The sequence below is a fragment of the Talpa europaea genome, assembly GCF_964194135.1.
Source record: "Talpa europaea genome assembly, chromosome: 6".
Taxonomy (NCBI): domain Eukaryota; kingdom Metazoa; phylum Chordata; class Mammalia; order Eulipotyphla; family Talpidae; genus Talpa; species Talpa europaea.
The window spans coordinates 15,796,458-15,823,166 of NC_140072.1; the positions used below are offsets into that span (position 1 = coordinate 15,796,458).

The window sequence follows — 26,709 nt, forward strand, 5'->3', positions numbered from 1 at the left end:
CAGGTGGGAGGCGTCTCTCCCTAGAACCATCTATGGTCAGTGCTGAGCGAGCGAGATGCTGTAGCCAAGGTTGTTAGACAAATCCCTAAAGCGATGGTTTGATACTTACTCTGACAGTCACACAGGCGCCGCCTGGCTCATCTACATAATAAAAATCCCATAGAATTAAAAACAAACCAGAAAGAAACTGAGAGCTGGTTTTGGGGGAGCCCCCACTGGATGCCCCATCAGAGACAAATGGTGAGTGGAGTCACAAGGCTTGACGTTCATCCTGCGCTTCCAGGCGGCTGGCAGGAATGGGTTTTTGAAGAATATAGAAGCTGATGGAGAAACAAAGGGTCAGCCGCCCCCTCCCCTTGGAAACTTCCACCTGGTGCGGAGATGTCCTTGTCAGGCCGTGAGCCGGCCGGTCCCTGGGTTCTGCTGACGCTCTTCCTAATGAATTCTGCTCACAGCCAGGCGGCCTGGACGCTTGGAGACTTGGAAGCCGCCGAATGAGCATGAATGTCAGAACAGAAGTGCCCCTCGGCCCCTGAGAGATGTCTTCGCTGCAAGGATGCTCTAGCTCCTGGGGGCTGACTGCAAAATGGTGTAGAAAGAGTTTGCTTTTTATTTGCACTGACCCCTCCCTGCCCCTCCTGCCACAGGTCCCTGGATGTTACAGGCTAGGGCCCTCCGGACCCCCAGGACTGTGCTCACAGCCCAGGAAGCGGCTGCTGCTCTGGACGATCTTCAGGCGCTTTCTCTTCCTAGATGGGCACCCGTGATGCCATCTCCCCAGGTAAGGGGCTCTGAGATTGGCCATGGGAGCCGGGATACTCCCAGGGTCTCTGTTCTGCCTGGGAGACGGGGCCGGGTGGTCGGGCCTTTGCATCCCCACCCAGCTCTCTGACGCTGGCCTTCCCTGCTCAGCTTGCTGTCTCGGGGTGGGGGCTTCCCTGACCCCTGGAGGGGCTCAACATGTCCTAGGGACTTGGCCTGAGTGTTGCCTCCACTCTCTGAACTGGGGGACTGGCTGAGGGACTACCTTTCTATAGCGGGAGCATGAGGGTAGGCAGGGGCTGTGGGCGGGGGCCGTGGGCCCGGCCTCAGGGTGGCTGAGGGTCTGCTTTCCTCGACTGACAGGGCAGGAGAGTGGAGCAATGAGACCAGTTGAGTGTCCAGAGACAGACTTCTAGGTCTGGCGCTGCCCCTGGGGCTGGCTGTGTGAGCCTCAGTTTCCTCTCGAGAGTGACAGGGCGGCAGGTCCTGCCTCAGATGGAATGGGTGATTGTGAGGTGGAGAGCTGCCTTTCCCTGGTGGGGTGGGGGGCAGGGGCCAGGTAATCACTTGGCGGGGGCATGTAGAAAACTCTGGAAAGCCAGAACAGTGTAGGAAAGAGGCCGTATGTTCTGGCAGCGCCCTGGGGGTATGATACATTAACGTGAGCAAATACGCGGGTCAGTGCTAAATCAGATCCTGCCTGACATTCGATTCTCATGGGGAAGTGGGAAGTGCTGAAGGCTTAAAATAAATCTAAAAATTTAGAATAGAATGAAGATGTGAGTATATAAATCCCTGGTCCTGTCCAACCCCTTTGTTTTGCTGATCTGAGAATGGAGACCGTGGGGTTGACTTACTTCCTCAAGGTCACACAGGTGGCAGGACCAGGATGGCAGCCCAGGCCACTGACTCCTGGTCCGGGGAGTGTGCATGGCAGGGTTTCCACCTTTGTGCGGGCTTCTCTAGATGTGGGGGCCAGGGACCCACCACTGCACGGTCCTGAGGTGTGCCTAGGAGGGGCTGAGCCACAAATGTGCAGGGCCAGTGATTCTGCTGGCAATCGTTTAAGTGCCTACTGACCACAGGAACCGCAGAGAGGGAAGAGAAGGCCCAGGAGGCCCCTGCACCCCCCCCCACCCCTACCCCCCCCCCCCCCCGCCCCCGGAAGCAGGGCCCAGGGCTGCTCTGGGGAGGGAGGCAGGAGAGCAGGGAGTGTAAGATGGAGGTGAGTCTGGTGCCTGGGAGCACCTGGGTGAGACAAAGCTTCTTAAAGGGGTGGACTCTTAGCTGAGCTTCCCCTTCCCCTTTTCTCTTTTCCTGACTCTCAGCTCAGGGGCCCTTCCTGTGGGAAGCTTAGCCTGTTTCCACCCCTGGCTGGGCTTGCTGCTCCCATCCTGTCGTTGCTTGTTACTCCTGGTCTCCCCTGAGGACCGAGCTGGTCTTGCCCACAGCGTGTCACAAGGACCGTGAGGGCCAAAGTCCCTGACGCAGGGAGGCGCTTGGAAAATGTGTGCAGTGGGGACAGATGATGCTGTTAGCTGCTTGGGGAGGTTTAGAGAAGATGAAGGGTCAGTGAGGACAGGCCCATGCAGTGCTGGGGGTTCTGGGGAGCAGGGAGGTAGGAGGTGACTCAATGCTCTGCCTGCCAGTGCGGGGAGAGGTGAAGGTCAAGGCCAAAGTTAGAGTGTTCTCTCCGAGGGTGACAAGGTGTGGCCATGGGGAGAGCGCCCTGTGAGAGCTGCTGGTGTGAGGTGGGCAGTGGGGAGGGTCAGGCCACCAGGGTTCAGTGTTTTTTGGTGGGGGGTGGAGGACCCACGAAGGAGACTGAAGGTGTAGTCGGGGGGCTGGTGCAAAGCCAGGAGGGAGACGGGCAAGCTGAGAGAGGACAGAGGGGGTCAGCAGGCTGGGAGGCCTGGGGAGTGTGGACGGTGAGCCCTGGTGGGATCCTGGTGCTGCCTGAGGGGGTTGGGGTGGTGGGGCCCTGCCCCGGGGGGGGGGGGGGGAGGGGGGCACAGAGTGCCCAGGCTGTGTGTCCCAGGCCTGGTCTTAGAGGACTCTAAGATGCCGCCTCCCCATGGTGCGTCCCCAGCCAAGGTCCTGGCTCCGGTGGCCGTGTACTGTGGGAGTGTCCCGCGCTCCAGCACCCGGCCCCGTGTGCTCCCAGACGGAAGCGTCGCCTCTGGCCTGCAAGTGTGTGGAGAAGGTGAGACGGAGGGACCTGCCCTGGGCCACCTGGTGGGGACTTTTGTAGAAAATGAGGGCTCAGTGCCCAGCTGCCCTAGGAGCCCAGGGCTGTCCCGGGAGCCGGGAAGCTGGGCTGGCTGTCCCTTCCTTTGGGACCTGGACAGACATTAGCATCCGGGGTGCCCAGGGCGGTGGGGGGAAGTGGACCTTCTAGCTCCACAGCTGCAGCATGATGGTTATGAGGTCACTCAGGAGCCCACCTCTTTTTGCCCAGTCACTTTCCATGTTAGCTTCCCCTTCCAGCTACGGACTGTCTTCTCTGCAGGGCTCCCATCCCAGGCTTGGATGGAGTAGGGCTTGCTCTGGTTATTCATCCTCTCTCAGGCCAGTCCCTTCCAGCTCTGTAGCTGGCACCAAGTTTGGTTTTCTCGGGGCCTGGGGCCAGGCCCAGGCTGGTGTCTGTGCCCGGGTGCCGGGTCTCCCGGCGAGGTCGTGGCATTCCAAGCGGAGCCGCGTGCGTGGCAGAGAATCGGAGATGGGCCTGTTTGTGTGCTTTCCCGCCCCTCCACGGCTGGCCTCTCCAGGTCCAGGTCAGATGCCACCACTCTACGAAGGTCCCCGGCTCCTCCTCCTCTGCCCGCGCAGAGCTCTCTGTCGCTGCCTCTCCCGATGGGCGTCACCTTTAAGAATGTGCCTTATTTTGCAATAAAAAGTCCTTTAGTGGCAAAGGCGTTTCCTCACCTGGCTCTGTGTTCCCACCGCCTGGCACGTGCTCTGTGCTCAGGGACTGTGTTGAGGGAGTGATCACATAGACCAGGGGCTGCAGGGATTTGTTCAGAATCCCCGGAACTTCTCTTGTCACTGGGTCTGGTTGATGATCATCTTGGGAGAGCTGGTTCGATGCTGGAGATCGGGAGGTGGTGGGCTCTGGGCAGAAGGCCTTCCCTGAGTGTGTGCGGCCTGTCGTCTGCATCCTGGTTCTGCTTGTCGCCCTGAGCGGCTCGGGACACAGGTCTTGTCAAGGTGTGGTGCTTCGTAGGTAATGTTGAACTCTGAAGAGCCCAGAGTAACAGGCACCAAATGGCGGGGCTCAGCACGTTGGTGCTCCAAGGTGGCTCCAAGGTGGCTCCAGGCCTCTCCTGCCTCTGTCTCCTTCAGCATCCCTCCAGCCAACAACAAATGTCCTGCTGGACAAGACTTCGCAGCTCTTGAATGGACATGGGGACCCTGAAAATCTTAAGCTGGATGCCCCCCTAAAAGGCTGGCAGGCCAGGAATGGCCACCCCAGGGACCTTGGGATCCCATCTCTGGGGCCCCACCCCCTGATGCCCCTCCCCCCTCTGGAGTCGGAAGCCAACAGTGTGGCCCGGGACACCATCCAGATCAAGGACAAGCTCAAGAAAAGGAGACTCTCAGAGGGCCTGGCAGCGTCCTCCCGAGGTGAGTTCTGGCTCCTATCTACCGCCACCCCTTACCCCATCCTGAGCTCAGGCCACCAGGCTGTGAAGAGCAATAGGCAGCCAGCTGGCATGCTGGGGTCCATTCAGACTGGTTAGGGGGCACCGGACAAGAACCCTCTCTTTATACCCTCAGCCACTTCCCTGGAGACCACCCCCTCTGGGCCTCTGTAGGAGTCTCCCACAGGCCTTCGGTTTCTACCCTTGCTCCTTCTCCTCTTTGCTCTAGAAGAATTATTTTTGCACCAGGTCTGATCATATTCTCCCTCACACTCCCGCTGGCTGTGTTTCAAATCACCCAGGGGTGGTTCAAGTTGCTCCTGGATGCTCACACGTGCTGGCAGCCCCCGCCTGTCCCGGTCTGTGCTGTGCTCCCAGGTGGTCTGTGTCTCCTGGGTCTGTTCTGTGCTCTCTGCTGGTCAGACACCGGCTGGTCAGTTCTGGAGCAAGGCTCAGGCTCTGGGCTGCCCTCCACCGCTCCCTGTTCCCCACAGGCTCATCCCCCGCTGCTCCCCTTCTCTCAGAAGCCTGCCTCAGGGCAGGGCGGCCTCCCTGACCCCATGTCTGAGTCTGTCCCAGTGAGGTTCTAACAACGCCCTGTCGCTTCCTCCCTTTGCTCTTTTCATGGTTTACATTTATTTATTTACTTACGGGATTATTTGTTTAAAAACTGAACCCTCACTTGGCCGTAACCTCCACGAGGGCGGAATAGAATCCTGGGTGCAAGGCAGAGTGGCGGGGTATGCGGGGAGGTCTCGAGAAAGGTGTGTTGAGTAGTGAGCAAAGGACCAGGCAGCGGGCACTTACCTCCCCTTCTCATGGGGGGCTGGAAGACCAGGGGGACGGGTCAGGTTCCGATCTTAGCCCTGGTTCTCACGGGCTCTGGCTATCTGGGCGTGTCAGGAACCCCGAGAAGCCTCCACTTCCTCCTCTGTGTAGTGAGGACACGGATACTTCTGTGTCCCTGAGATGGTTCAAAGGAAGTTGTACTCAGAGTTCACAGCACCTGGCACCTGGAATAACTTGATAAATTGTTATTCTTCTCTCTTCTGTGCAAATCGAAACCGGGTCTTTTTAAGCTCAAGGGATTTGGGAAATAAAAAGGAATAGGAAGACTGGAGGGCTTGGAGGAAAAGGGGGGCCTCCTCGCGAGGGCACGCGGCTGCTATGTCCGACTTGGAGGAGTTTAATCGGCCCCTGAGCAGCTCGCTCCCCTGGCTGAGGCCCCCCTGGAGCCCTGGAGCCGCCCCAGCAGTGGCCCTGTGGCTGGGTGTACTGGAGAAGTACTCGAATGTCCATCTGGGGCAGCTTCTGGAGCAGTCAGTCTGGTGAATCCCTCACTGTGAGATTTGAAACCTTTTTCTAGACATGGCATCTTTATTTTATTTTATTTAAACAAAGGAGGAGAGAAAGAACAGGAATTATTCCACTCAGCATAGGGATGGGAAGGCCTTGCCTTACCAGCACACATAGGGACAGGGAACCGCGGCCCCTGGGCGGGGCGGGGCTGTCCTTGATGCCTCTGCTGAGGCTGTGTTGGCCCCTCTGGGCCCCTGCCCAGGTGGAACTCGGAGTAGACATGGGGGAACACAGACTCCACCCTCCCGCACCTCCATCCCCTCAGCACACCAGCAGGACTGACAGGGACAGCGGTGCTCAAGGGCAGAGCAGAGCCTCCCTGGGCCGGGAGGGGTTGCCTGGAACTGAGAACCTATTTCGACGTGGTTGTTTGAAATAATTATTTTTGCTATAGCTGGAGTAAAATGGCCTTCCCAAGTTAAATACAGTCTTTTTTCTGCTACCACCACCGATATTTGCAAAGATGATCCCGAGTTCTTGGACCATCTCTGTGCCTTCCCCTAGGGGTGCCTTGGGGATGCCATGTTTGAGAGGATGGGGCGGGGGTAGTGAGGATTCCTTTGGCCCCAGAAGGTATTTTTTTAATTATTTATTATTTTTTATTTTTTTGTGGGACCCTCGCCAGTGGCCGGGGAATGAACCGGCGCTGCAGAGGCTGCGGGCAGCCTCGTAACCCAGCGCTCAACCGCTGCGCCACCAGGGGAGGCCCAGTATTTTTTTTTAAAGATTTATTTATTCATGCATACAAGACCTGGGGTACAGACCAGAGGTGTGTGTGCGGGAAGGTGAGAGGATTCACCAGAGACAGAGTGGGGAACAGAACAGGCAGACTGAAGAAATACACTGCTGAGGGGAACAGGCAGGCAAGATAGGAGAGGTCTGCTGTGCCATGTGGGTATCTCGCTGCGGACAACTTCACAGCACGGCACTCAACCGCCTGTGCCTCCAGAGGAGGCCCCCCAGAAGGTATTAACAGAAGAGCTGAAAGGGCAGTGGCCTAGCATTTAGACTAAGTCAGAGGGTCCCTTATGTCAAAATGAATGCATCCCTTCCCCCCATCACTAGCTGAAAAGGAAGTGGGCAACGGAAGTAACTGACCAGCACCTGTCATGTGCAGGTATTTTCTTGGCATTTTATACCAGGCGATAAAGGCTGGCACCCTTACAAGCGAGGTCGTGACTCTTCACGATGACCCCATGATATGGTCACTTTCACTTTACAAAGGAGCAAATGGGGACTTACCCAGGTCACACAGCTTCTAGCCAGGACCAGAACCCACTCTCCCCACTCCTAACCCACTATTCATTTCTTTCCCTTCCTCCCCAACGTGCCTCTGAATTTTAAATAGGTGACTCTCATTGGCACTTTCTACCAAATTTTTCTGGATCAGAGAAAACACTCAGCTATGTCTGCTTGCTCAGTCTTGCGGTGGGGTGAGCTGGGGTGGATCTGCCCTCTGCCCTCTTCCCTCTGCCCCCACCATCCCAGCTTTCCCTGGGACGTAAGACCTTGCTGTCAGCATCTAAATTGTCCCCCCCACTCCCATGCTCCTAGAACTAACGTTTTCCTGGTCCCCACCATGTACAGCTTCTCTGGATCCAGGGGGAGGCCCCAAAGGCGTTCCCCTGAGAAGCACCATCCCCAGGGCCACCTCTCAGAGGCTGCTGAGGGTGCCCAGGCCAATGCCTCCCATCCAGAGCATCCCCACTACTCCCGAGAGCAGTGGAGCCAAGGAGAAGGGCCTGGACCCACCTGAGAGTGGTCAGGGTCCCCAGGAGCTGCGACCCGGTGCCCAGGAGGTAAGAAGATCCCACTGTCTGTCTCGTGCCTCCCTGGCCTCCAGCTTTCTCTCTGTCCTGCTGTAGACACATCCCAGGGGCTGCCCTCAAGCATGGGGGTGGCAATGGGAGGGGCCGGGGGCCCTCATTGTCCTGGGAGTTCTGGGTGGCTGCCCCAGAGGTGCCAAGCACCCCTGAGGCATGACCGCAGGTCCTATGTCTGGCAGCCCAAGGTGCTCTCTGGTCTGAATGTTCCAGAATTCCTCTTGTCTCTGCCCTTGTCCATTTTCGGGAGCATGGTAGAGGGGAAAGATTGTGCGTGAGGACACAGGAGGCCAGGCCTCTGACTCCCCTCTGCCCCTCACTGGCTGTGTGACCTTGGGCAAGCTGCTCCCTGGGCCCCAGTTTGCACATCTATGGAAGAGGGAACCAGACCAGATTTGAAGATCCCTTCCAACTGTCATTTTTCTGAAATAAGGACAGAAAAATAACAACAAAAGCGGTTGGAGTGGGGGTGAGTGGACCTTTACCCTTTACTGCCTGGCATGGTAAGGAAACAGTGAGCTTTCAGGGGTGTCAGCACTGCCATCCCAGGTGGCTCCTGAAAGAAGGGGCCACCCTGTGTGTGGTGCCTGGGAGGAGAGCCCCAGGCCCAGAGCCCTCTCCCCTTCCCAGGTGCAGATCTCTGGGCAATACCTGCACTGCAATGACGAAAAGATGCACAAGTCATTGGGGGGCATTGTGATCCCGCCAATCCCAAAGGCTGGGGGCTCCTCCTGTGCCCCTGGCTCCCTTCCCAGCCTCTTGATTCCGGGCCAGGACGTCCTCACGGGCCTGAGGGCCCCCTCCACACGGTAAGTAGCCCTAAGCCCAGACCACCTTGCAGTCCTCTCTCCTGTTCGCTGCAGATTTCCCTGGGTTCTCTGTGACTGACCCTTCCTGCCAGGAAAGACTCTGGGGACCAGATGTGTGAAGGACAGGGCTCCCCACCCATGAGCCACAGATCTGGGGGGGCCTCAGCATTGTTGCCCAGGCTCTTCTGGTCATTGTTGGACTTAAACAATGTCTCAGCCTCTCTCCTCCACCGGTTTCTTGGTGGCTGCGGTGGCTGCTATGAAGAGCAGAGCACACGTTATCTTACAGCTACCGGCATTGGGGGAGCTCTTTGCTTTTATGTATTTTCTTAATTAACGGAGGCTAGAAATACGAGCATTATTGTGTGGGGGCAGAGATGTGGGAGAGTAGTTCACAAAACTTTTGGAATTAAGATACCCCGTACCCTAAAAGGTTGGGAACCAGTGGGGTAGAGGACCTCTGTGTTGTAGTGAATCTGGCCTGGGACTTGTAAGAGGGACAGATGGTGTTCTCCAGATGGCCACGCCATCCTGTGGTCAGTGCTGCCTGATTTTGGAGCAAATGTGTGTATATGTGAGTGTGCTTGTGCGTGTGCATGTGTGTGTGTGTGTGTGTGTGTGTACACACGTGAGAGAGAGATGGCAGGTGCTTAGGGCCTGTGGGCCTGGCTCAGCCTGCAGTCCATGTGGCACAGGCGGGTGCCTGCTGGGACCCCCGGTTTCCCATTCCCTTGGGCTTGATCTGCTGAATTCCTCCACATCTCTCAAGCATCTTTGCGCTCCCCATCGCCTGTGCTGCAGTCTCTTCTGCGCGCTCCTGTGCCCCCTGCTTTCCCTGCTGGAGTGTGGCAGCCCGTCTATGGACCTGCTCCTGGATTTGACTTCTCTGCTCAGTTTTCACTGTTCAGCCTCCTGGAACAGTGGCCTGCTCCTTCGGCCTTTGCTTTCTCACCAGCAGACGTTCTTTCTTCCCGTTCTCCCCAGGCGCCTGCCTCTTTCTCCTTCTGAGAGGCGTCCTGGTGGATTTCGCGACCCTGTAGCTCCAGAGCAGCGGCCTTTCCTATCATCTCGTTGTACTCGATTTCTTTGCATCATTTGAGCAGTTGGTACCCTTGAACGCTTCTCCTTCCCGCCTCCCCGACCTTATACCTGCTCCTTGACCTTCCAGATAGCCTCCTGTGCGCACCTACTTTCGTCCTTGCTGAATTTGTTCCAGGGTCCTTTCCTCCCTGTCTCCCTGGGGATCAGTCTAAGTGGTGGCTTCCAAGATCTCATGGGGTGGTAACTTCTGCACCCCTTATTCTGCCCCGATGACTCTGAAGGTCAGACTTCAAGTTTCCATCCTCCTGGTGGGCACCTATGGCGGATGCAGGTCCAGCATCAAAGGGATAAGGAGGGAGAGAAGATGGGCCACCGCCACGGTAGCACGAACAGAACCCCTCACATTTCCTTAGAAGGTCTCCTCATTTTCATGAAGGGGGTGGCATTGTCTCTGATCTTTCAGTTTTACCATCATCTGTGACTCTTGTTCCATCCATCCACCCTTGCATTCCTTTACTCATTTTAAATGTATTAAGTACCTACTACGTGTCAGGCACTGTGACAGATGCTGCAGAGACAAAGCCAAACAAGACACAGTCTCTGAGTTCTTGAGGCTATGGGAAAGATTTAGAAATAAACCATTAATGGAAATTCTGTGAGATAAGTACTAAGATAAAGACTGCCCATCCTGGGGATCCCAGTGGAACTTGGTCTCAATCAGTCTGGGAAGACTTCTTGGAGGAGGAGAGACCTGTCTGAGTTTTGAAGACTGGGGGAGAGTGTGCAAAATACAGAAGCAGGAGGAGGGGCTGGGATGCTTGGTGGAGAAAGGCAGACACTGGTGGGTGCAGGCTGCCTTGGCTTTGGTCTTTTCTGCTGAGGGATTGCTAGAACAGGGAAAGAGGGAGTCTTTCTCAAGGTCCACCCTTGAAGGAGGTAGCGTCGCCTGCTCTGAGGTCAAAGAGGGAAGATAAGCAGCATCTGACTTGAGGTAAAAGGGCAAACAGGGCCATTGGCAGGTACGGTCAGGTCAGGGGGAAGGAAGCAACACCTGGGATTCTTGATGCCCTGTGCCCACCTCAGGCAGAAGCCTCCCATGTGGGTCCAGATCCAAGACACCGTGTCTGTCCAGGAGCAGCACTGAGTCCTGGCCAGGTCCGCCTGGAAACTCTACCACTTCAGCAGACTTAGGGTCCTCCAAGTCCCCTCAGACAGGGGTCTCTTGGGTCAGGCAGGCCCTGAAGTCAGCTCCCCGGCTGCCTGCCCTCCAGCCCACCCCAGCCTGAGTGTGCTTCTGCGGTCAGGGTTTGTCTTTTCGTGGCTTGTTACCCTGTCAGCCCCCAGAGGGCTCTCGTGTCTTTATGTGTCTCCACTGAGGAGAGAAAATCCACGCTGAGTCATGCAGAACTGCTCTTCACTGAAAGTCAGCTCCGTGAGGGCAGGGATTGCTGTCTGCTTGTCTAGACACTCTGTTCCTGAACGGTGCTCAGCACATAGTAGGTCCTTGCTAAATATCTGTTGAATGAGCAAATAGTGCTGCCTATTTTGAAATTACAATTAAACTCGGTGCCAGGGAGGCCCCCATCTTTCCTTTCTGTGGGTAGTTTAGGGGTGGAGCTCTTGTATGAAACAGTGGGGGTTTCCCATCAGCAGCAAAGGGGGTCAATCCCTCTCAAGTGGGGGGACACGGGAATGGGGCTTCATACCCTGAGGAGGAGGGCTTGAGAGGTCAATGAGTCTCACGGGGTGGGTGCAGTTTGGAAGACCTGAGCTCAGTCTTCTCCAAGCTGGGGGACCCACACTTCTGCTGTCTGGAGTCCCTGCAGGGAGGAGCTTCCTTCCCAACTGACTAGTCCCCCCTGGGTGCGGCTTCCTGGGCTGCGTAGCCTGAAAATGGACCAGAAGCCGTGGACACTGGCCTGGCCTGGTCAGCTGCCCTTGAGTTTGTGGAAGGAGCTGTGTTTCCCATAGCTTAGAACCCCCTTTACAGGCTCATCCTCATTCCTCCACTGCACCCCATCTTGCTTGGCTTCTGCCCATCCTGGAGCTGTCCCCTCCCCCTTGCCCCCCCCCCCCCGGCTCTCCTGGCCATCTCTCATGGTTCTTTTCTCTCCCCCTTTCTTTTAAGATTGGTTCGGGAGAGTGGGCCTCGGGAGAAGACCCCTAAATCTCTGGGTACGTACCCTCCTTGCACACCCTCACTTGTTATTCAACTTTGCATCCCCGGGGCAGGACTGGGGATCCGAGTTAGGGCCTGAGGAGACCCGAGAGCTCTCGTGAGTGAGCCCCTCATCTTAGGCCCGGGAGGCTGAAGACCCTGGCAGGGCCTCGCTGCCAGCTCATGTGGCTTCAGATGACTCAGCCGGGAGAAGTGCTGTCCCAGTCTGACTGGCAGGGGCGGAATGGAGGCTGGGGGCGGGGACCATCTCCCTGTCTCGGAGGGGCCGCCAGCCTAGTGGCACCTGCTGTCAGGTCTGCGGCTCTCCTGCACGGTGCTCGGCAAGTGGAGGAGAGTTTCCCTGGCTGGAAGGAGTGAGAAGCTAAGCCACATCCCATAAGCCCCTTGAGCAACTGGTCCTGGAAATTTGAGTGTCAGGGAAACAGGGACAAATAGGTGGGGCTGGGCCAGAGGCCAAGGTGCAGAGACGCTTTTGGAGAGAGAGGAGGAGGCTCTGTAGCCCGTTGGCTCGGTGCCTGGGAGCTGAGCGGTGGGGGCTGCAGGCAGCTGCTGAGCTAACTGGGAAGGGGTGGACTCTCTCTAGCCCAGCTCCGGTCACTCTGCTGTGAGCTCAGCAGGTGTGTCCGCTGGTGAGGGGGAGGCCGTTGTAAGAGGCCGGGGATCAGGACGCAGCTGGCGGGGAGAGGCGGCCTGGCCCAGAAACCTCTGTGGCATTTGAGTTGCCCCTGCTCTCTCAGCAGTGGCGGGGTGCCCAGGCTGGAGAACCACACTGGCACCTTTCAGAGCTGACCCGAGGTGCTGCTGGAGGTGAGGCTGCCGTGCATAGCTTCCCTCCTCTGCTCACTAGTCAGCTGCTCGAGAACCGGGCCCCCAGGGTCTGGGGCAGGTTGCTCTGCCAGGGCTACTCGGGTGTCTCTTGGAGGGCTAGGTGAGCAGGGGACACAAAATAACTAAGACCTGAAAGGCTCTGGGCCCTCCAGCTGTGAGCTGGGATGACACACCCAGCACTCAGGGTGACGGCGGCGTCTGCCCATGTCTTGCGGCTCCCTGCAGTCCTGGCACTGGTCACTGGCACCTGTGTCCTCTGCCCTGCCTCGCACTTCTGGCGGCTTTGCCCCTCCTCCCCCTTCGCCTTGGATCCTTCTCTGGGTTCTGTAGGGTTTCCCTGCACCAAGCAGAGAGATCCTCACAGAAGACAAGGGCTGAGCAGCAGACTGGGGTGACCTGGGGTCCTACTGGAGCCTCATACTCAAGACACTGTTTGCAGCCTCCGGAAGCCCACGATGTTGACCCCTAGCTTGCAGGACCCCAACATTCACCCAAGGACCTCCAAACTTTGTGGGCAAGAGAACCAGGTTAACCAGGTTAATTTCTTTCATTACAAGACAAAAAATGAGCCCCTCCCTGTCACCCCCACCCTTGCCTCTATGACAATAGATTTTTATAAGAATAATCCTCTACGAGTATGATCTTTAGGATCAATTGACTGGGAAAATACAGACTGATGAGAAACCATGGAAGTGGAGGCATTTTATCAATCACAAGAGCATCGAAGGTCGCTGGTCTCGGCTTCCCACTTGTCACTGAGCAGATTGGGCCCCCCCATGAGTTCCCTGCGCGCTTCATCTGGTCACAGTCCCAGACGGGCGCGTGGGGGCACAGAGCCGTGCGTCAGTGGGCTCGGCTTATTTTTTCTCTCCCTGAGTTGCTCTGAGGTAAGATAGATTTATATTCTCAGGAAACAGCTTAAATCTCTTAGAGGGCAGCTTTGTCCGTTTCCTGCCCCGCTTCCTCCCTCGCCCCGCTACTGTCTTCGAACCAGCTGGGCAGTCATTGCTGAGTGAACGAATGGCCCATAAATGAATGCAATGAAGAGGCTGTGGTCTCTCACTAGCCCGCTCAGGGCCTCCGAGCGCTTTTCTGTCAAGTCAGTTTAACCCGTGTCTTTCTCCATCGCGAAGGCAGTGGACACAAGAATTGAGGGTAGAGGGCCTTAGCCAGTAAAATTTTATACCAATTACAGGGGCACAGAACCTTGGGGAGCCCAGTGGGATGGCTGCTACCTCAGCTGGATGCTGGATGTCCTCAGCGCTATTCCTTTTTTTTTTTTTTAAGATTTTTTTATTTATGCATACAAGAGCTGGGGGGTACAGGCCAGAGGTGCTGGGGGTGTGTGTGAGAGGATTCACCAGAGACAGAGTGGGCAGCAGAACAGGCAGATTGACCAAGGTGCGCTGCTGAGGGGAGCAGCGGGTGAGGTAAGAGAGGTCTGCCGCACCATGTGGGTAGTTCCCTGGCCAGCCGGGGATCGAACTCGTGCTGCAGAGGCTGTGGATAGCTTCACAGTGCAGTGCTTAACCCCTTGTGCCACCAGGAAGGCCCTTCAGCTCCATTCTTCTTGACTCCTCAGAGCCCAAACCCTTGGCCCTGCCCATCAGAGACAGGTCTGCCGCCTCCGAAAAGCCTGCCTTGCTTTCATCTCAGTCTACTCCCTTGCTGTCAGCCTTCTCCTTCAACCTTGCCAAAGAAGCCCACCCCTTGGTGAAAGAAGAGGATCAGAAGGAGAGTGGCGCCAAGGTATCTGCAAAGCGGGGGGCAAGAGGACTTTGGGGACCACTGGCTGGACCCAGGCATGTTTCTGAAGGATGTCAGTGTGGGAGTGGCTTAGGAAAGCAAGGGGGCGCCCCGAGGCAGCTGCCCTAGTTTACAAGGCTGGAACTTGTAGGTGGGTTTGAGGTGGGGGCTGAAGTAAGAAGCGAGGAGGAGGACGGGCGGGAGGAGCCAGGTCATGGGAGAGGGACAGGGACCAAGGAGGAGAGGAAGATGCCACGCGGGGTTCAGAAGGAAGCAGGATGTGGGGGAGAGTAAAGAGGGGCTTAGGTGAGCCAAAGGGAGTAACTTGAACCAACACCCAAGATAGCAACCGGGAGCAGCTGACTCAGAGGCAGATCAGCCAAAGGCTGTGCTTGACAGGCTGACAAATACCCTGCACTTCAAAGGTGACCTTGGTCCAGACGATTCTCTTCCCTGGTCTGGATGAATTTAGTAAAACGTGGAGCCTGGCTGTGAGGGGAGCCACGCTCATTCTTTGCCGCAGATGTAAAACTGCAACAGGCACATCTTGAAGGCCTGTGGGTGCGTGTGTTATGTTAGCCCTGGGACCCAGCGAGGGTGATGTTAAGGTCCGGGCACCAAACTTCCTGTGAGTTTTAGACACTTCAAAATAAGTTATAAAAAGCAACAATAGGAATATTTAGAAAAGTCCACCACCTCTCCCCACCCCGACCCCAAAATAAATGGAAGTCAGGTAATGTTCCTGCTCTCCCCAAACCCTGGTGGCTTGCTGGGGGTTTGCTTAGGCTCCTGCCCCAACTCCACCCCACAACCAGTGTCCTAGCTCTCCCTACTCAGAGTGGCCCTGCCAATATCCCTGCTGTGCCCAACCACGCTCCGTGCACCCCAGCCTCAGGGCCTTTGCATGTGGTGCTGCCTCTGTTTAAAAAACACTTGTTTCCTACAAACCCATGCTCCCTCCCTTCATTCATGTGTCAGCTTACATGGCATCTCCTTAGGGAGCCCCCTGGGCCTTCTTAGAACAGAAGCCCCATCATCCTCTCTCTCTTGCTTCCCATTCGTTTGTCTTGCCTGGCTTTGAGACCGGGCAGTTTGCGGGCGCCCCGCCGCATGGTGGCTCTCTGGGGCAAGGCCTTGCTGTTTGGCTCACTCCGCACAGAGCCTGGCCCCTCGGAGCCACTGACATTACTGACATGCGAATGAATGAAGGCGTGAGAAGCCTTTCTGGGTGGCCGAGGGTAATGGAGTTTGCTGGACCTTGTGCCAGATCCAGGTCACCATCTCCAAGTCTGCCCAGGAGAAGATGCGGCTGAAGCAGATGAAGGAGATGGAGTTGTTCCGGAGGGCAAGGGAGCCGGAGAGAGAGAGGGAGCTCGCTTCCCAGAGCCTGGGCTCCCGGAGGACCCTGATGAAGGAAGGTACTGGCGCCTGGGATGGAGAGACCTCGAGGCCAATGAGTTAACCAGAAGGAGTCTGTCTGCTGCTCCCCTGAGGCTGAGCAGGGCGTCACATGTGTCCTCGCAGCCTGCGGATGGGACACAGGCAGGTGACACGCCGGAACCGCCCCATCCTAATGTCTTTTGCCTCCACAGGCCTCCTCCCCCTCCGGGGCAGTGGGACCTTGTCTGTGCCCACGGGGATGAGCAGCCCACGCAGAAACAACTCGGGCGTCATCCTCAGGAGGCGGGCCAACCGGGCCTCGCTGCCCAGCATCCCTGTCAGCAAGCAGGAGCCCAGCTTCGCTCGCCATGCTTCAGGTGGGGCGCAGACCCGAGTGATTCCTCGCTGCTCCTCCTGGGGGTGCTTTGGGGCATGGCAGAGGTGACCTCAGCTGGTTCGCTTCATGTCGGACTAGGGAGCACCCTGGGGTGTCAGAGAGAGGATCGGTGTCTGGGAGTCAGAGGTGTCTGTGACCAGGTTGGGGATCTCGGCTCTCGCAGCGGGAATTGTGGGTGGCTGGCAGCTGTCCCCAGACTGGGTGACAACCTAGAGGGCCCGGCAGGGCACAAGGACCACAAATGTTGGGAAACAGAAGCCAAGAAAGTGGCCGACACACTGGAAAGAGGAAGCGAGGGTCTGGGGAGACCTTGGTTTCCTGCCTGTGGCCACCTGGGATGCCAGGCTGGACGGGGCTGGGTACAGACTGGGGTCAGACTGTCAAAAGTGTCTAGGGGCAGCCTGGGATGGTGCCAGGGACAGGGGTTCTGTCCCCGTTCTGGCAGAGGCGCTCTGTGCTGCCTCACGTTCGGTGTCCTGGGTGTCCATGGGTGCTTTCATTTCAAAGATTCTGCTACTGAAGCACGTTTGCACGCAGCCAACCTGGTTTGGAGTCTCGTTAAGCGCGGGATGTGGTGGGATGGATGGGAGAAGAGAGCATCACTTGGGTGCTGGAGATAATACTGACTCACTTCCCATTTCAAGTCTCTTTCTATCCTTTTGGCTTCATAAAGTAGAAAGTCTGAGCTTGATGCTGGTCTTTAGCCCCCTTGAAGACGTGCTGTCTCCTTTTTCAATAAAGAGCCTCCTTTTGGCTCAGAGACGCCAGAAGCTGTCTGGAATTGTACAGCTAGAGTTTCTGATGTTTGATTTTTACTGTAAATATTATCATAGTTTATGGCAAATAATAATACCACCTACCATAACTTTACCAGGAGGCTGCCGGTCCTCCTGGTGAAATTCACTGTGTTGCTTCCTTTTCCGTGGCTGCAGCTAACTCGTTGCCTGCGGTACTCACGTTGGGGTCTCCTGAATGGGAAGAAGAGGAGGAGGAGATGGATCTCAGAGCCTTTAAGGAGCTGAGGCCTTTCTCGAACCCAGAGCTGGGGCTGGTGGATGCCCTCCAGTGCCTTGACAGCAGCGACTGGTGAGGACAAACTTCCCCTCGTGCGTGGCACTCGCCCGGGCTGCCCTCCTCTCCTGCCAGGCCCTGGCCCCTGGGGAGGAGGAGCCCATGTGTGTGCTGGTGTGTGTGTCACCAGCCTCCCCTGTGTGCCCCGGGGCCCTCCATGTAGCCCCGTGCTCTGCTCTCTGGCACAGCAGAAATTTGTGGCAAGTAGAAATTTGACCCCACCCTTCCTTAGGGGTCCTAAGAAATATCAAAGTCCTTTATTTCTCTGAATCCATTAAATCTGCTCCCTGCTCCCACTGTCCCTCTCCTGCACCGGAGGACACACAGTTTGAGCCGTGAGCCCAGCGATGGGGTTTGGATGTCTGCAGGATGCAGACGTCACGTTCATGGGTCTCAAACCTCATGTTCAAGAGCTGCTGTTGCCAGCACAGCTTGGTGTCGGGTGTCGGCCGGGGTCCTGGGGGAGGGGGGGGCATCCATGCCTTCTTATTGGATTGTCAGACTGTGGAGTCCATCGACCCCTCCCTGTTGTGGGTGAGAGGAGGGTGGCGGTGTGGGCACTCCAGGGTGCATAGGGTGGGGGGCTCCTCCCTCTCCCTGCCGGTGACAGAGCCTGGACTTGCTTCACAGGCAGATGAAGGAGAAGGGCCTGGTGAGCATCCAGCGCCTGGCAGCCTGCCACTCGGAGCTCCTCGCCGGGAGATTGCACGACGTGTCCCTGGCCGTGACGGGGGAGGTGAGCCTCCCAGGCAGGCTGTGTGCTGTGTGCCCTGCACCACCCAGCCAGAACCCACCACTGGCACTGCCACTCAGTGCTCACACAGCAGCCACCAAGGGCCCAGCCACACGGGCACCCCTGCTCATGTCTCGGGGGGAAGGTAGCTGCCGCCTTACTGGCTAATATCTGGGTACAGAATCCCACGTGTCACAGCCCAGCTCTGTCCTCAGTACTCAGACACCCGTGGAGGGATGGAGTCTTCTGGCCAAATCTCTGACTTTGAGGTGGTTGTAGCATCACCCACGGCCTGTCTCCCCAGGGGCTGAGGTGGGGCTAGGAGGGGCCCAGAGATGCCTCTCATCATAGGCAGAAGCTGGGCCTCCTTGGGACTGGACTGTTCTAGTGGGGGACCCACTGGAGATCACACTGAGCATTGCTCGTAAGAGTGCTTTGAGGACTAAGTGTTGGACCAATGTCAGGTGGCAACACGGATCAGTGATTGTGGTGATCACATTAATAGTGATTTTTTTCAATGGGACTGTTTTGCCCAGAGCTGCTGCAGGCTTTTCATCCCCAGCCTGGCAAGGCCTGGGTATAGGGTAGGGGTGAGGAGCATGGGGGTGCAGCTCCCCATCCTACATGTATTCTGGCCCTGGAGGGTCTTTTCCATCTCTCTCCAAGGTCACCAACCTCCGCTCCAAAGTGTCCCGTCTGGCCATCTGTATCCTGGGGGACCTTTTCCGGGCCTTGAAGAGGAATATGGACCAGGAGGCTGAGGAGATTGCTCGCTGCCTGCTGCAGAAGATGGGGAACACCAGCGAGTTCATCCAGAGAGCAGCCAACCGGTCCCTGGCGGCCATGGTGGAGCACGTGACCCCTGCACGCTCCCTGGTGGCCCTTGCCTCGGCGGGCGTCTAGTATGTGGAGGGGCTTGGGGTGGGGTGGAGCAGGGGCCCTGGCATTAGCTGGGGAAAAAGACCCCTGCTTCCCAGTTGTCTCTTTGCCCACCACTCCTGGCTGGCTGGAGGTGGTGAAGCGGGCTCTGTGCACCAGGTCCCCGGGGAAGAGGTGGGAAGCACGTAGTGGCCTGGAGATCGGCTGCAGAGGCAGCCTGAGCCAGTGCTGAGGTGCCTTGCCCTATCCCAGGGGAGGGCGTTTCTGATGAAATCTTGAGCCAGATACAAAATCTCACGCTTTAGCCAGCCCCTTGGCCTTCTCCTGAGAAGCCTCTTGGGGGAAGCTTTCTGTAGCCAGATTTGTTTTCCCCTCAAGTAAAGACCCAAACCAAAGCAAAACTGGCATTTCCCAGGCCCTGTCTCCCAGAGGGCCAAACAACTCACCAGCACAGTGAGCCACTCCTCTGCGTGGTGCTAATGCTAATGGTATTTTTTCCAATGGGGAAGGAGGGAGTTTTCTGGGAGGCTACTCAGGCAGACCCCAGGCCATGTGGGAGCAGTCAGAGGCCTTTGCCAAGCACACCAGAACCCAGGCCAAAGGCTCACACCCTGGATGGCTACTCGACTCTCCTGCACCTTGCTTTCGTTATCTGTAAAACAGGGACAGTAATGGCGTCTGCCCCATAAAATTGTGAGGAGCAAACCAATCGACTTGTGAAAGGCACCAAGAGCTGCCTCCTCTACCTGGCCCCCCCGAGTGCTTATCGTCACTATTGTTAACTCGGGAGAAATGCCGTGTCTTTCCGGATTCTCCCTTTGCCTTGGCGTCCTCTCCTGCAGGGTGATGCCAAGAGCAGCTCTTGGAGTTGGGTAGATCTAATGGATGAAAGTTACTTCGGGTGTCGCTGCCTTGGAGGATGCCTCACTGCAAAGAGCGGCCACCCACCCTCTCCCAAGACTCAGGCTTGTGTCCCCTGGGGAGCCCCGGACTGTGTTTCTGCATTCCTTGGGATCTTGCTAAAATGCAGCAGATTCAGGTGTTGACTGTGCTGGTCCCTAGACCCCGCCGAGCAGGGAGAGACCGGAAGTCCCCTGTGTTCCCCTGGGCTGAGGGTCAGCGTTCCCTAATGGACTTGAGAAGAAAGAAATGTCATCCTAACGGGTTTTTCTTATCACATTTTAGCTTTTCCTGTTTGGTTTCCAATCACCCATTAATTCCCTGTCCCTCCGTCCTGTCTCAGTTTGCCCCAACAGAAGGGCATTAAGTTCCCAATGAGAGTCAGGCCCGTGCCAGGCACCAGTGGGGCTCTGGGGGTTCCACAACAGGGAGCTCCGAGGCTGCCTGGGAGCTGCAGGGGTGCAGCTGTGTTGCCCAGTGGGTGCGAACAGAGCTGCCCGCAGTGGACAGGGTAACTTCAGGGAGCAGTGTAACTGTGGGCTGGGGTGGTGAGGGGGAGGGCAGAGGTGGGGTCTTTCTGGGTGGAGTAAAGGTGGGGCTGTGCTTTTAGGCAAAGGCAGGAACCCGCTCAGGAAGGCACAGAGGATGGTGGGCACGTGGTGCGTCTGGGGAGCATCATGTATTCATGGGACTGCACACCCTCCTGTTTCCCTCCCCCGCGGGTGCTGTCCTCACCCCCAGTTTCATAGCCAGGAAGTGCTCTTCCCTTAAAGACTCTCGTTAGCTCACAATGGCATGAAATGTAGATGCACAATTTTAAGTCCATGTGCAGTGTCTGGGGAGCTCCACACCCCATTCCTTCACTGAACACTTGACTGTGACTATGTTTCTCTTCAGTCACCGAAACCCCTCAGTCCGGAAATGCACTGCTGAGCACCTGTCAGCTGTCCTCGAGCAGATAGGCGCTGAGAAGCTTCTCTCTGGTACCAGGGACAGCACGGACATGCTGATACACAACCTGGTGAGGCTGGCCCAGGACTCCAACCAGGACACCAGGTAACGCGGGGCCTGGACCTGGGGCTGCCAGCTTGGCCAGCCCAGGGCAACCAGCCAGCCCGGGGAGCTGATGTGTGCTAGCCCTCCTCTCCCACTGCCATGGTGCTGCACATGGTACAGCCGCCGGGCTGCCTGATGGTCCCTGGAGAGTGTCTTTGGGGTATGGCAGGAGCAGGCCTGTCAGATGCATTTGTCCACTCAAGCCACCGAGCACTGTGAGGAGCTCTCCGGTGTGCTGTCCCTGCTGCTCCTTCCTGCATCCTCTGGCCTGGAGGCCTGTATTCTCATGACCTTGCAGTATCTGGATTTCTAATTTTTATTGCTCTGATGGCTAAAGTGCAGGCTTATTGTTGTTTCAGAGTCCACCCGCCCCCCACCCCTTGATTACTAATGAGTTTGAGTGTTTCTTTACCTGTGTGCTAGTCTTTGATTGAAAAACATCATCTCGGCTGCTCATTGGAGGCTGGATAGTGGCTGAGGCGGTAGGTGGAGGAGGGCCTGCAGACAGAGGGCCGCCCCCTAGTCCAGGCAAGGGTTGCTGGGGCTAGCGCTCGGGGGAGGAGGGGCATCCAGCAGGACGTGGCTGGTGAGGCTGTCAAAAAGGAGTCACAGATGCCTCTTAGGTTTTACACCTGAGCCACCATGTGGGTGATGGTGCCATGTACTGAAATGAGGAATAGGGCTGGGGCAGTAGAAGGTTTGGTTTGCTTGTTTTTACTGGAAATCGAGATGAAACATGGCTCCGGGTCTTATATGCCTCCCCAGTCCCACCTTTCTTACACTGGCTGGCGTTGACTATACTTTATTTTCTTTCTTGGAACCCTGTGCCTCCTAATCTCTATGGCATTTCACACCCTGGGTTTCTTCGTCCCTCTTTGGACTTTGTCCTGCCCTGCCTGCCCTCTGCGTGGAGAGGTGGCCGGAGGGTCTTTAGTCCCTGGCCCCGACTTGCAGCTCTCCCTTAGTGAGCTCATCACTTCCTGGGGCCCCAGTCCACACCCTCTCGGAGCTTGGGTCTCCTCTCTCCAGTGCCCCCAAGAGCCATCCCTGGGTGTCCCAGTGTCATCTCAGTGTAGAGTGTCCCTGAATGGACTCTGCCTTCTCCCCAGGCTAGCTTTTCCAGCCTTGTTCTCCCTGTTGTTAGACATCACTGTTATTCACTGAGTCATCTACGATGCAAAATAGGAAATTTCATACCTTGTTGATTCTAAGACACACACACACACACACACACACTTCAATATCTCACATTGGAGGCTGATAGTTGCCTTTGGCTGGGCAGGCAGCATGACTTGGGTCTTACTATCTGCACATTCGTAAACTTGGTCATTGTTGCTCATGGTATAAACCTCCGAATTAAAGTGTGCTGTGGGAGCCACACTAGGAATCTTCCTTTGCTTGTTATCCTTTGTATTTATTTTAAGAAGTCACTCTGGATGCTCTGTGGGGAGTTGTTGAATTTGGTTGCTATTTTAAATGTCCTAAAGATATTACACTCTCATTTGGCAGTGATATGAAAAGTCCTGAGTATCGGAAAAGGCAAGAAACTAGAATGATGCAGCTTAAATTAGATATTCATGCAAACATTCATCATCGAAGGAATGACCAAAATTCCACATTTCCTTACAGAACAACCTTCCTTACAGAAGGTCACTACCCCGAGTAACATTTCCTTCTGCTTCGGAGACAGCCTGTGCAAGGGTTGCCTTCACGAGGGCAGTGCCATTGAAAGCAGGGGAAATTGCTAGTGTTTTCCTTTTCTCTAGTGGAAAATAAATTAATGGTCTATTTTACAATCAGTAGAGGGTTAGGTAGAGTGAAATATAGTGATTATAAATGTGTCCTGCTCCACTTGAAGTGTTACAGTTTTAACTTCCTTCGCAGCTCTTGAATCCAGTTATGGCTTCTCTCCCCACTCCACTGTCTTATTTCAAGCCTTTATCGCCTCTTGCCTGGGCTATTATGTGACCTCCTAAAAGGTTTCCCGGCCTGTACCCTTGTCCCCAGAGATCCACCCTCTACACTTTTGCCAGAGACATTATGACTAACTTGCAAATCTGATCATCCCTCAGCTTTCTGTTGCTTGCGCCTAAGGCCCAGCTTCTTCCCATCTCCCTAAAGTGGCTCCTGCTTTCTGTGGCCTATTCTCTCCCTGTCTCCACTCCCTGCCCCGATTCTCCAACATCGTACCTGCAGATTGTTTTATGAGCCCTGGAATGTCCCCTCCCTCCTTCCACTTACTCCCTCTTTCCACATTATTACCTAGTCCTATCCCATCCCACTTGCAAATGCCTACTCATTTGAATCCTGCCGCCCCCCCCCCCCCCCCCCCCGCAGCAGGGTGGTTCAGTCAGTCTGCCTGTTCTGTTCCCCACTCTGTCTCTGGTGAATCCTCTCACTCCCCTCACCTCTGGCCTGTACCCCAGCTCTTGTATGCATAAATAAATAAATCTTTAAAAAAAGAAAAAGAAAAAGAAAAATGCACATATTGTAAAAAGCCTATGAGAAATAATATTAAAATTAAATAATGGCTTTCTGTCGATAATGGGATTGTGGTTGACGTTTATTCTTTTATGAATCTAGTTTTTAGCTAGGTAGGAATTACTGTGATAGTTTAAAAAGGTATCAAAACTTCTTTTACTATAATTAGAAAAATTATGTAAAGCTGTTCAGCAAATTTATGGTATATTTCTGTGGCTGTTTCTTCATCTTGCTTCCTCCTGTAACAGGTTTTACGGCCGGAAGATGGTGAATATCTTGATGTCGAACGCGAAGTTTGATGCCTTTCTGAAACAGTCCCTCCCATCTCATGACCTGCGGAAAGTCATGGCAGCCATCAAGCAGCGAGTGAGTCAGGGTGTGAGTGGGTCAGGGATGGGGCACCCAAGCTGACCCTGGCCCTGGCAGCTTTCACGTTGAGCAGGGGGTCAAGAGTGCACTCCTGAGGCTTGGATCTCATCCGTGACTCCCACTTATGAGTTCCTTCTCTTGTGCTTTCCATGTCCCTCAAGTCCCCTGGGGCCTCCGTTCTTCATCTGTGACATGTGAATCTTGACCACCCCCTGCTCCCATCACCATGCTCTGGATGCCCCAGTGGTGCCTGCTGAAGCTCTCTTAGGGGAAGGGTTCTTCCTCTTGCTCTGGCCTAAGTAGGAGTACCTGGCAGCTTCCCATGGGCCACCCTGTGCCTCGTGTTTTGTGTGTATTTTTCAAGGGAATAGAAGATAGTGATGAACTTCCATCTGCCAAAGGCCGCAAGGTGTCGAGGAGTCTGGTGTACGAGAACGGGCTGCCTGGCGAGCATGGGTATGGCTGCTCTTGTCTTTCTGTGATTCTACACACGAGATACTGATGGAGGGACCTGTTTGCCCTGGGCCGGGGCCTCTGGGAGGGTTGTGGATCTGGGCTAGAACTGAGACCCAGTTGGGTCTGCAACACTCATGGGTGAATTTATAGGAGTGCTCCCCCACCCAAAACTCAAGGAAAGCCAGTCCCGGGAGCATCTTCCAGTGGAGGTTGGTTCCAGCCGTCTTACGCGAGTGCGTGCAGTTTCACCAGCACAGGTGGGATGCAGTTTTAGTCAGCTGGGGGAGCTCTGAGCCCCTCCATTTAAGAGCAGTGGATCTTTTGTCACCACCAGAGTGGCCGGCTTGGGGCCAATTCTGAGGCAGAGCTGGGACTGAGGCAGATGAGCAGGAGTGGGCCGAGAGTCTAGAGAGTGGGTGCTGAGAGAGTTAGAGGCCGAGCAGGAACCCAATGGTCTCTCCTGTGCCTAAACTTAAAACTTAAAGTCCTCTGCAGGAAGGATTGTGTCTGGCCTACGCATGGCACCCAGGGATGCCCCCTGCCCCTCTTCAAGAGTAGCTTCCTGCACTTTCCCACGCAGCCTCCCAGCCAGACCAGAGCAGCTCATGTTCCCTGCCCCTCCACGTACTCTCTCCCCACTGAGCCTGGCCCAGGAGTTCTGTGCATCGCCCCAGGGCCACCTGGGTTAGACCTGCCTTCCACACAGGCTCAGCTCTAATGGCCCGAGGCTGATGGGGCTGCGCTCCTCTACGAGGGGTGGCTTGGAGATGGTAGAGCAGCTGCGGGAGTTGACACAGTTGCTGGAGGCCAAGGAGTACCAGTCTCGGATGGATGGCGTGGGGCGGCTCCTTGAGCACTGCAAGGCCAAGCCAGAGCTCATCACCACTAACCTGGTCCAGGTGAGCAATCCCCCAGTCTTCTCCTCCTGCCCCTTTCTCCCCTGTGGGTCCAACTTGAATTTGGAAAGTTCAGAACAGGGCCCTCAAAGTCAAGGGGGGCAAATAAACATTTGCTCTCAGGTTACCTTGGGAAGGCCAAAAGCCTACCAGGAAGTGGTCAAGGAGGTCAGGGTATCTTGGGGTAGGTCAGAGATATACTGAACACCTCTCATGCCTCTAGCAGATTTGTGGGGAGAAGGGTAGAGTAGAGGTGCCAGGGTCGAAGGCTGCTCCTGGTCTAGCTACACACTGGATGTTTTGGGGGCAGACCACGTGTTTGGCCAGGCGACAGGGCAGGATGGCTGGAGGGGTCAGTGAGGAGGAGGCACGGACTGGAATCCAGGCAGATACCTACCCCCTTCTGCAGGGGGCTCCTGGCAGTCCAGCCATGTAGTAGCGCTGTTAAGACACTGGCTTGAAGTCAGCAGATCTGGGTTTCCACCTAAGCTATTCATTGTGGATCTGGGGCAGAGCAATTAAGTTGTTCAGTCTCAGGTTTTGTATTATTATTTTGTTTTTATTGGTAAATTGAAAATGAGAACGCATACCTCGGGGCTTAAGGCCATGTCACCAAACGGGGCACTAGACGCTCAGATGCTTTGCATGCACGGTGCTGAATATGTGGTCATAGTCCCCTCTTACCCACCTCCTCTTTGGAGGAGGTGAGCCCTTCCTCATCAGGAAGGTTCTGGCATAAACCAGAGGAATGTTCTTTAGGGATGCAGGAGGAAACCTTGTCGAGGGAGGCTGGTTGAGTTCGGTGAATTCCAAGCTACCTGGTGCTGTTGGCTCCTGCCCAGCCAGGTTCCCATGGACTCTTGGTTTCTGTTCCCTCAATAGGTCTTTGATGCTTTCACCCCAAGGCTTCAGGATTCAAACAAGAAAGTGAACCAGTGGGCTCTGGAGTCCCTTGCCAAGATGATCCCCCTCCTCAAAGAGAGCTTACACCCCATGCTGCTCTCCATCATCATCGCAGTTGCAGACAACCTCAACTCCAAGAACACGGGCATCTATGCTGCCGCGGTGACTGCGCTGGATGCAATGATTGAGAGTCTCGGTGAGTCTCTTACCTGCAGCTCCCTCCACCCATCCTTAGCCCCGCTGCTTGGGTCTGGTAGGCAAAGCCCCCAATTCAGGTAGCTGTCCCCCTAATCACCATGCCTGCTCTTCTGGCTCAGGACTCAGCAGAGCAGTTAAAGCACTGATTGGCCAAAAGGCTGTGTGGGACAGGAGTGGGCAGCCCAGGGCCTCCGGGTTGGCCGACTGTCCAAATCAGACCTGCTGGTGTGTTAGATTAGATGGTGGAAAGTGGAGATGTGGAACATTCTGGTCTAATCTCCTCAAAGTACATGTGATGGAAATGACTCACCCAAGGCCACACCGCACCACCCTGAGTGAGTCATCAGGACTGGGGAATGCTCAAGCCACCCGGCATGGAAAGAAAAACAGGTTAGGGGTGCCAGGAAGGAGTTGGAAAGAGCTGTCAGCATTTCTTTTCACTGTAGAGATGGTATCAGTGGATGGAGCTGGCATGGGCCCAGGCAGGATGCTCTGAGGCAACAGCAAGCCTGTGGGAGAGGACAGAGTTGATGGTGGGTGGGTCCAGGTGTGGGGTCGTTTGATCATGGTGGACCAGGTGACAGGCCACCTTGGTTTCTGGACACCACTGGCTTCTGGAATGAGGAATGGATGAGTATTGCCTCTTAGGAAGATTGCTGAGCGCCAGGGTTTGGAGTTGGTGGTCAGTGAGGGTGGAGTCGGGGCTGGGGGGACGTAAGGACTAAAGAGAGCTATGGGGGAGACATCAGGAGAGGGGACGGCCCCTCAGTCCCTAACATGCTGTGTGGTGCCGCCGCTTGGT

The 26,709-nt window shown here is 55.8% G+C and overlaps 1 protein-coding gene across 1 annotated transcript in view; it reads left to right on the forward strand.

The window, feature by feature from the left end:
* Nucleotides 1-655: 655 nt before the first annotated feature.
* The window catches only part of TOGARAM2 (TOG array regulator of axonemal microtubules 2), a gene marked incomplete at both ends in the record, with an annotated part of 35,113 nt that continues 9,059 nt past the window's right edge, over nt 656-26,709 (forward strand). Inside the window, 19 exon segments of the mRNA XM_084234587.1 lie at nt 656-683; nt 686-750; nt 754-781; nt 2,852-2,965; nt 4,105-4,386; nt 7,350-7,561; nt 8,216-8,394; nt 11,564-11,610; nt 14,025-14,191; nt 15,456-15,606; nt 15,781-15,945; nt 16,898-17,051; nt 17,667-17,772; nt 18,436-18,671; nt 20,446-20,604; nt 23,334-23,451; nt 23,819-23,910; nt 24,617-24,809; nt 25,689-25,905. Coding sequence (XP_084090713.1) covers nt 656-683; nt 686-750; nt 754-781; nt 2,852-2,965; nt 4,105-4,386; nt 7,350-7,561; nt 8,216-8,394; nt 11,564-11,610; nt 14,025-14,191; nt 15,456-15,606; nt 15,781-15,945; nt 16,898-17,051; nt 17,667-17,772; nt 18,436-18,671; nt 20,446-20,604; nt 23,334-23,451; nt 23,819-23,910; nt 24,617-24,809; nt 25,689-25,905 — 2,713 coding nt within the window.